Source organism: Tricharina praecox, assembly GCF_024521635.1.
Source record: "Tricharina praecox strain CBS 144465 chromosome Unknown BZA05scaffold_3, whole genome shotgun sequence".
Classification (NCBI taxonomy): domain Eukaryota; kingdom Fungi; phylum Ascomycota; class Pezizomycetes; order Pezizales; family Pyronemataceae; genus Tricharina; species Tricharina praecox.
Window position 1 is genome coordinate 155,312 of NW_026250405.1, and position 9,710 is coordinate 165,021.

The 9,710-nt window shown below is 55.1% G+C and overlaps 1 protein-coding gene across 1 annotated transcript; it reads right to left on the minus strand.

The window, feature by feature from the left end:
• Positions 1-5,667: 5,667 nt before the first annotated feature.
• Positions 5,668-7,608, minus strand: BZA05DRAFT_433555 (uncharacterized protein; the record flags this gene model as incomplete). The annotated part of the gene is made up of 1 exon (XM_051486269.1): positions 5,668-7,608. One exon carries the CDS (start codon positions 7,606-7,608, stop codon positions 5,668-5,670), a length of 1,941 nt encoding a protein of 646 aa, XP_051342807.1.
• Positions 7,609-9,710: the final 2,102 nt, after the last annotated feature.

Here is a 9,710-nt window from a genome sequence, read left to right on the forward strand (position 1 = left end):
AGTCGATTGAGACCCCGCTAGTCAATTGTTCGTCGCTTCGCACCTAACTGTGTCGGTGGCTTGGTGCAAGGAAGTTCACTGGGTGGATCTCCTCCTTCCCGCTCCATACCTTACGACGCCCACACACTATCGACGCCCCAAAGCTTAGCTACGGTGACCTCCCTCCGTATGCATGTTATCTCGGTACTTACACATGCAGATGCACACCCGCGGCAGAAGCAGGTTATATTCGTCGGACTTATGGGGACAAACTACTGGTACGGAGGTATGTAAATGGTTCCCAGTTAACCATATCGCCGTCCAGCGGCGATGTGTGCGGACCACCCGTACTCTACACGTCCACCTACACGATCCGGCTAATTAGGACGACGTTGGCTGCCACCAAATATGCAGCCTCCAACAGCTGTGATGGGATGCGAGATGCACATTGGCTCGAGCCCGGAGGGACGTATCATGTATGCACTGTATGGTGACTCCTTCGCTCCTGTAAATCGGAATAGGCTCCCGCTAGCACCGTGTCGAGGGTCCCGATTGCATCTCGCAGATGCGAGAGTGGCGCGATTCGACGATGGCGAAGGGGCAGGTGCTGACCGTACTACAGAACGCCCAGTCAGGAAGCATAACACGGTCCGATCATATATTTAATCTGATTGTATGATATCCAGTACTGCAACCGGAGAGTCGAGACACGCTCCCTGTCGAGGACGTGCAGCCCTGCATACCGCGTACACTTTAATTATCCAGCACTTGCAATTGAGAGGGGGGGGGGGGGGGGGGGGGGGGGGGTGGGCATGGGTGGAATCAAGCTGCCCGTGGCACCGCCTACGAAGAAGGTGCGGCGCGATTGATGGGCGCCCGGTGGGTAAACAAATCGGCGAGACCTGGCCGATGAAGCGCATCGCCGAATGGCGGTGCAGCAGCTGCTCGAGCTCGTCGTGATTGTTGACCTCCGTTTGCAGGTCCATTCCGGCTTCACGGCCTAATCCGCACGCAGGGGAGCTCGATAATGTCTCTCGGCAAGAGCGCTGCCAGGTGGACTCACTCCTCCTGGTGACTTCGGCCGAATAAGGGAACGTTTTCCCATGCTCCACACCCTCTCCGAATCGTCTGACCGACTCGGGTTGATTCTCGATGACTCTTGATCGACTGCAATGGAACCCTCCCGCACCTCCTTCTTCCGAGGAGCTACTCTACTGAGAATCGCTTTTGTCATCGGAGATGTGCAGAGAGATGATGTGCTCGTACGCCCGGAGATAACGGGGGAGCGAGCGGATCGCCCCACACACGTCATTCCGCCACGAGGAAGACAAGCTTTTGGCGGAAAGGGCATCTACCTAGTGCAACGCTTCCCTTTCCTGCGTGGTATGTAGTCTGCCTACCGAGCCCGTGGGCATCTCGAACTTCGCCGGCGGCCTGGGTACAACACCACGCGAGCGTTCCGAGCTCACCATCCGTCACGTGCGTGGATCGAACCTCGAATGGCCGGCCGCACGCTTGCTGTAAAGTCCGACGGCGATCGAAGGTTGCCGGTCCCCACGAACACGGCATTCAGACCCGATCTCAGATTAACCCAAGCCTCCGCCCCAACTGCCGGCCAATCAAAAACAGAAAGAAAAAAACACAGACCCCGCTCGAATGCATGGGGATAACGCATGCCTGCCTGCCTGCCCGAGCCCCGACAAGGGGAGGAAGGGAGGGAGGGAGGGAGGGAGGGAGGTAGGGAGGTCCTCAACCCGCACATCCCCATACTACCTTGCAGCCATGTCAGCACCGCAAAACTTGCGTGTGAGCGAGTATGTAACCAAACTGGCCGCACTAGCGCCTGCTTACAGGCAAATACAGGATTGCTGCGGGACTGATGACTATTCAACCGCATAGTGGTCCAGATTAATACCAAGCCTTTTCCTGCTGACAGGAACACCGAGGACCTCCGCATTTGGGTGTTTCAAGCAGAAAAAAAAGTAGGTGCTTACTGCGACCTTCCCCTGGCGAGAAAACGTGGTCGTCGGTAGACCGTAGACGGTGGTTGTCCCGTCGGTGGTCGTGGTGGCTGCGGTGCTGTTCCTATTGCGATGTTCTCGCCGCTGACAGCAGCGCAAGGTGCACAGTGATGCTGCTTACAATCCGGCGCCGCCCTTCCCCCAGAGGACGCAGCGCAGCATCGTCCTGACTGTTTCTGAACGGGATGCGGATGATGTCGCGCCGTCGATCTCCACACGAACATCCTTTCTTCCGTCTTCCCGTAATAACCCAACCATGCGAGCAGATACTCTAGATAGCGACGAAGCAGACTCCGCATGGCCCATGGCGGAAGTCGCGGAAGCAAGTGCAGTGCACGCTCATGACTCTCCATTGCAGATATCGCCGAAATGGAATTGGAAGACAGACAATCGCTGGCGGGATGTGGTCTTCCCACTGGGTCCGCAGTCCGGACCCATTATGCAACTGTCAAAAGTCGTCTAGTCTGCTACTGCTACTGCTACTCCTAGAGTACCTGTGTCCACTGCGCTCCAGCAGCAGGTGATACAGAGCTGCCTGGGAATCGGAAGGAGGAACAGAGTTTCCCAGACTTGCCACCGGATTCTAGTGCTACGGTTCTGTTACAAACAAGTGCTTCTCATAATACATGGGCTAACAGCAGCCTGGCGGGAGATTGATGGACGGCTCTAATTGCTGCCCAGACTTCCAGTGCGTGCTTGTGGACCACACATGTACGTACAGACTTAGTTACCTAAGGTGTAAATGTACATAGGCCCGGCCATAGGCAGCCCAGCCCTGTCGATAATATGCCTCACCGCAGTTGCTACATACATACCTCTTTCTCCATGCTGGCACGGGCGAGAGAGAGATGCACACAGTCCGTTCGTTACTTTAATTGAACGACCTTCCGAGGAACGTTTGACTGGCTAGCCGCTTCAATCCAGGGTCACCTGTCATCAACTACTAGTATGTAACCTTCGGGGCCTATCCGCCAGCAGCCAATTGGAAAGCCACATAGGTACTCCAGCAGATTTCTTTCTTCCTCTGCGGTCAAGTTTACCCGAGGGAGGGAGGCAGGGCCTCGTCGCTCGCTCGATGATGATGACCAACGCAGGTGCAGTGTAACATTCCGGATCCACTCTGTGAGGATTGGGTCGTTTCCCCGCCCGCTGTTGTCATGCCCCGAACTGGAAACCAACGCGCTCACACTCGCTGTGTAGGAGATGACCGATGGATGGATGGATGGCGACTCCTGGTTTCCTGCCACAGTTAACCAGGCCCACCGACCGTAGGTTGCTCACGGGCATCCACCACGTACCTAGAGTAGCGAGAGCTCGGGAACCCGAAGACGTTAGTTAGTTAAAGCGCACTTGCCGTCGCCGGTCGGCCCTTAAGCGCGAGGCGAGGCGAGGCGATTGGGGGGTACCTAGTACCTAGTGCCTGCCGGCCTTGACGATCTCCCACTCCCAATGGCTTGCCCCCCATCCCCTCCTGACGGAGCGGTGCCGGGGCTCCGAGACCGCACTTACAAAGTATCTACCGTCTGCGGTTATCACTCGTTGCACCGCATGTCCGCGCCGGCGCCGGCTGCTATTCGCTCGCAAGGCATACTCTACATACTCCACAGCGCTGGCTGGTGTGACGCAGAGTACAAGTACAAGGCTGAACCCGCCATTCCGAATACGGCAAACGTCTCCGACCCCGCATTCAGTAGCAATCCCGCATCCAGCAGCTATCCCGATCAGCTACATATAGGCATTGGACAAGCGTTTGGCTCGTGCCTGCCTGCCGGCCTATAGCTACCAGACCGCGAAGAGTTTCCGCACCCACAAGTGCTCTCGTGCTAAAGATAAGTTGTACATAGCCAACAAGCAAACCGACGAAACGAAGGAGGCCTAGAGCGGAGAGTTGAGTTGGGTTGAGTGTAGTTGAGGCAGACGTTTCAGCGTGCGTGCACTGCACCCCTAGTTACCATACTACCTACCATACTATGTTGTATGTACCATACAACCATACAACCATAGGTACTACATACACCGCCCTTCCAGTTCCAGGCACCAGCCCCAGCTCCGTTTTCGCGAAGCTTCAAGGCTCAAGCAGGTACCCTTGGCAGATATACTTAGACACTTGACACTAGTAGTTGGGACCCAGCGTCTGTGCGGGCACAGGCAGCATCTGCCATCAAGACCGACCGACCGACCGACCGACCGCCGCGCCGACGAACGGACCAGGCGACAGCGGCTATAAATATCATGACTGCTTCTCCAGACTCCACTCCATCGCGGGTCGCCAGCCTCCCCGCGTATTCTAGCATGCACTCTATGCATGTACATAGAGTACATCCGAGGGATTCGAGTGACTGTGGACCATTACCTACAGGCTATCGAAATACCAACCCACTAGAACTTTATCCATACGTGCACCTACAGTACCGTCAAGCGCCAGCCGCCCAGCCGGGGCCCGGTGTAAAAATAAACTTGCGCAGTGTGGTGAGCGCCTGGTGGCTAGAACACAGCCACACCTGTGTAGGTACTGTGGATCCCTTCGTATGTACAGTACATACAATAACTACCTCCGTCTCTCCCGTGGACAGTGGATACCGGTGAAATACCTACCTACCTACCCCGCATTATTCAAGGATGGGCATTGGGACTTGGGACTCGGGAGTGAGTAAGAATCTCTGACGGTGCTACCTATCTATAGCCCTATGGGTTCGCTGGGTCTGGAGGAATGCATACCATCTGCCGGCACCCGGGGCATACGTAGGCAGCTTGTAAGTTGCAAGTTGTTGATGATGATGCGCGGTCCCCCGCTTACCGCGCCATTTCATACCGTGGCACTGGTTTCAAGGCATGAGTGGGTTTTGTGGGTTTTGTGGGTTTTGTGGGTTTTGTGGGTTTTGTGGGTTTTGCGGGTGTTGTGGGTTTTGCGTTACCCACACCGGTGAAGCAAAGTTCGCCATAGTCTAGATAGGCTGCATGCGAAATAAACTGAAGATATCTCTTTACTGGTGAAGCAAACAAACAAACAAACAGCCATCAGTAACTACTTCTTACGAAATGACTGGCTCCACCGGCCTGACCCGACTGGAGTCGAGTGGATGAGTAGGAAGTAAGAACCTTACCTACAGATGAATTCGCGCGCTACCTATCTCTGGAGGGGGATGCAAGAACGCCGCAAGAGCTACCGTATGGTACTGAGTAGAGTATAGCAGAGTGTGGAGGGCTCAGGGCTGCGGATATCTTTTGCGGGTTTGTCATCCTCACACAGGACCGTTCCCACTTCCGGATAATGGATTAGTTATGTAGGGGGTCGTCCGATCTGAGACTGCACGTGAAAAAGCGGCCATGACTGAGCCTTTCGGGGATAAGCCCTGTGGGAGTGACGGAGATCGGCCAAGTGGATAATTATTTCAAAGCAAAAAGACTCATATCTATCTGTATCCATCGACACCCACCAGTGACCACCCCCCGCCGTCCCCTGTACTAGGTAGTAGGTAACTCTCAACTGAATGAATTCGGGCAACCAATAATCCTCTTCCAAACGGCATGTAGGTAGGTAGTCTATAAACTCTACTATACACAGTGTAAAGAAGAAGAAAAAGAAGAAAAAGGAGAACGGGATTTTATAACCATTTTAAAGCACTCTATGGATGGATGAATGGAAGGGATTTTTCGACCGTAGTGTCTATGCCGCCGTGACAACGGCCGCGGCGGGGACGGCGGGAGTGGCGACGACGGGAGCGGCGACGGCGGGGGCGGCAACGACGACGTCGGTCTCGGTCGCGGGGACATCGACGACGGGAGTGGCAGGGTCGACCTCTACCGCGGGAGCCTCAGGCACGACGTCAACGACAGTCGCGGCCTGACGCTTGCCGTTGGTGTAGCGGTAGCCTCTGCCGCTGACGGCGCCAGTGCGGTGGTGGGAGTGGTCGGAGCCGGAGTTGCGGCTGCCCTGGGTGCGGCAGTTGCCGGCGCACGCGGACTCGTCGCGCTTCTTGTTGCAGCCCCCATTGTTGGTGCAGCTGTCGCAGCACTCATACGAGTGCGAGTTCGAGCAGCAGCTGCTGTTGCAGCTATTGCAGCAGCCGTTGTTACAGCAGCCGTTGTTGCCGCAGCACCCGTTGTTGCAGCAGCCGTTGTTGTTGCAGTATGAGTTGTTGCAGCCCTGGCGGCACTCGTCGCGGCACTCATCGCCGCCGCAGCAGTCGGAGCTGCTGGAGTTGTTGCAGCAGCAGCCGTTGTTGCCGTTATTGCCGCAGCAGCCGTTGTTGCAGCCACCGTTGTTGCAGCAGGAACTGCAGTTATTGCCCTGGCAGCAGTCCTCGGAGCGCTTCTCGATGGAGCGCTTGGCGGCGGCGCCGCCGCCGAAGAAGTTGCTGAACGACTTCTGCATCTTGGTGAAGACGCTGGCATCGATGTTCTGGTTGTGATCGATGCTCTGGCTGAACTCGCGGTTGCAGTCACAGCCGCCGCCGTTGCCGTTGCCGCCGCTGAACGGATTGCGCTTCAAGAGGTCGCGGCGACTGATGCTGAGGTCGTTGTTGTTGTTGGAGCTGCTGTAACTGCAGTTGCTGTTACAGCAGCCTCCGCAGCCACCGCAGCCTCCTCCATTGCTGCAACACTCCGAGTTGCCGCAGCCCTGTTCGCAGTTTTCGCGGTGACGGCGGCCACACCCATCTTCGTCGTCGTCGTCGTGGTGGATGCTCAGGTGGTTGTTGTTGTGCGAGTTGTTGCAGTTGCTGTTGCAGCAGCCGCCGTTGTTGCGCTTGGTAAGGCTGTTGTTGTTGTTGTGCTGGTTGCAGTTGCTGTTGCTGTTGCAGCCGTTGCCGCAGCCGCCGCAGCACCCTCCTCCGTTACCGTAGTTCTCGCTGCAGCCGCAGCCTTGACGACAGTTCTCGCGGTTGTCGCAGTTGCCGTCGCCGTCGCCGTCGCCGCGGTGGAGGCTAAGGTGGTTGTTGTTGTGCGAGCTGTTGCAGGAGCTGTTGCAGCAACCGCCGTTGTTTCGCTTGGCGATCTGTGGGCCGATGGCTTTGTTCACTTTGTCGTGAACCTTCGCATTGATGTTCTGGTCGTGATTGATGCTCTGGTTCAGGCACTCCTCGCATCCACCGTTGCAATCACGCTTCTGGCAGCCGACGCCGCCGAATGAGCCGAATCCCTTGTGAACCCGGTCGAAAACCTTCGCGTTGATGTTCTGGTTGTTCTCGATGCTCTGGTTGATGCAATGATTGCAACTACCGCCGCAGTCACGCTTCTGGCAGCCGGTGCTGGCGGCACCTCCGAGGCCGAAGCCCTTGATGAACTTGTGGTGCACGTCGGCGTCGATGTTCTTGTTTCCGTCGATGTTCTGGCTGAACATGCAGGTCCGGCACATGTCGCATGCACCGTCGCAATCGCGCTTGTTGCATCCGATGCCGCCGATGCCAGATCCCATGTTTCCGAATGCATTCTTGAATTTCTTGGTGAAGAGTTCGGCGTTGATGTTCTGGTTCGTATCGATGCTCTGCGAGAAATCGCAGTTGCAGTCGTTACGGGCAGCTAGGGTGGCGGCTCCAACATCGGGGGCCGGCGCACCCATCACGGAGACCGCGAGGAGGATGGCGGTGAGGGTGCTTGGAGCGAACATCTACCAACGTGTCAGTGTATGCTTGTGTATGCTTCGAGCAGAGTACAGGAAACACATACTGCTGTAGTAACAATGAATGAGTTGGACTTAAACGATAGGATGTGCTAAAGATAGTGGACTGCCGTGATGGATGGCCGGGTTGATATGATGTTTCTGCAGAACCGGGGATCTACAACGGTATTTATGGTTTTCATTCGGCTGTAGTTTCTCCTCGGTCTTCACGATAATGTGCTCTCGTGAGAAAGAATCGTCTTGAGATGTGACTCCTGACATCATTGCACGAGTTGGTGGCCTTCCACAGCGAGGCTTGACCGTCTGCAATGTCGGGACCACAGTCAGTCCCCGTGCCTTCCATCCACGGCCATTGGAGGCGACCATATGCGCCAGTGATGTGTCGATGTACTCCCGCCGATGAGCAGTTCTGGTTGAGCTGTATCTTCAGGAGGAATATGTCTAGACGTGCATCTCCGCCGTTCTATTATGATACCTTCCATTCTCGGCCAGTAGGATCGGTCCCTATGTGTCTGTGCGTCAATGTATCCCACCGAGCAGCAGTTCGAGTCGAGCTGTATCTTCACTTCCATCCACAACGAGTGAGAGCCGCCGCTATGCATCAGTGCGCCAAAGTATCCGCATAGAGGAGCCCATCGATTCGAGCTGCACCTTCACCAGTGATATCTCCGGACGTGCACCCGATCAGTTCTCCGAGCCACAACCAGCATAAGCGATCACTACCGTATGCGCCAGGGAGTCTTCGTGCCGATACTCGCTAGTCCAACAAAGGTGGGGATGGCGGTCGGACCTCGTGTGGCTGAACTTGGCAAAAACTAGTCTAAAAGCAGCCTCACCAGCCATACGAGGTCCGACCGCTGTCCCCCACCTTTGTTGGAGAAGCAAGTACCTGTGCAGCGAGCAGTAATCCAAGCCCGAGTCCGAGCCGCACACCCACAAAGAGTATCCAAAGTCCGGCCGTGCACCGCACGGTCCACACCATCTTGGATTGTTTCAAGGTTAATTCCACTCCAAAGCGCAGCTGTGGGGGGTGCGCAATCATCGCCGTTCTACACGTAGCTGTGGTCTTATAAACCTGTAGCTGAAGTGGGCAGCTTTTGCCGTCACAATCCATCACGTTAAGTGAGTCCGTTTTCGGCTCCGACTGCTGCCCATTCTGAGCACTGGCCATCTCCGTCCCCGTGCCCCGAAGATAACGAGTGCCTAGATGTTCCCACGTATCAGTATCGAGATCTGCTCGACCCGACCGGCCTGCATGGTCTGCCGTGGAAAAAGGTCACATGTGGGCAGGGCTGCTATAGATATATCACGGACGGAGGAGCGCTGCAACCTCTAGGAACAACAAAAACAAGCGACTGGAACCGGAACAAACGTGCAGAGCACGAAAGTAGTTCGAGTCATTTGCTGGGTTAAAGCGCACACCTGCTGGTGATAGATAATACGGACAGAACTTACAACTGTGTCATGGATGAAAAAGCCGAGTGATAATGATGATAGATGTGTGATGATCGTTCGTGACTGAAGACATGGTTTGGAAAGCGTGGCTCTGAAGGTTAATATTACCTCAAGGTCGAGGTTGAGTCATGATCATTTCACCGAGCCATGGAGGATGCTGTCTGCTTGTACGATTGATTTCGACTCAATTGCTATTGTAGGTACATGTATTCATCCAAGTTTCCCCAACCCGCCCCGACACGATCCCGTTCCTCGGTGATCACATCCCCCCATTGTAAACGTACAGAAAGAAGTATTCAGAAGAAGACGGAAAATATCAGTCGCAGAAAAGAAAAACCCGCAAAACATCCATGCCATCACCGCTCATCGCCGCAGTCAGCCAAAGAAAGAAGAAACAGAAAAGGCAATCATTCGTCAACAAAAGGACTCTTCGGCCAAGAAGTGCAAGGCACACAACGATAAGGTTGATGATGCTGTACATGTAAAAAAAAAGCTAAATGAGGTTAGTAGTAAGGTCCAGTTATCCATCCGGAAAACAACAGAGCACCAGACAAAACAAACATTTCCACCCGTTTCCAATGCACCTCCCGCTTCCCAAACACCAAAACAAAACCCTCCATGATGGCAAACAGATG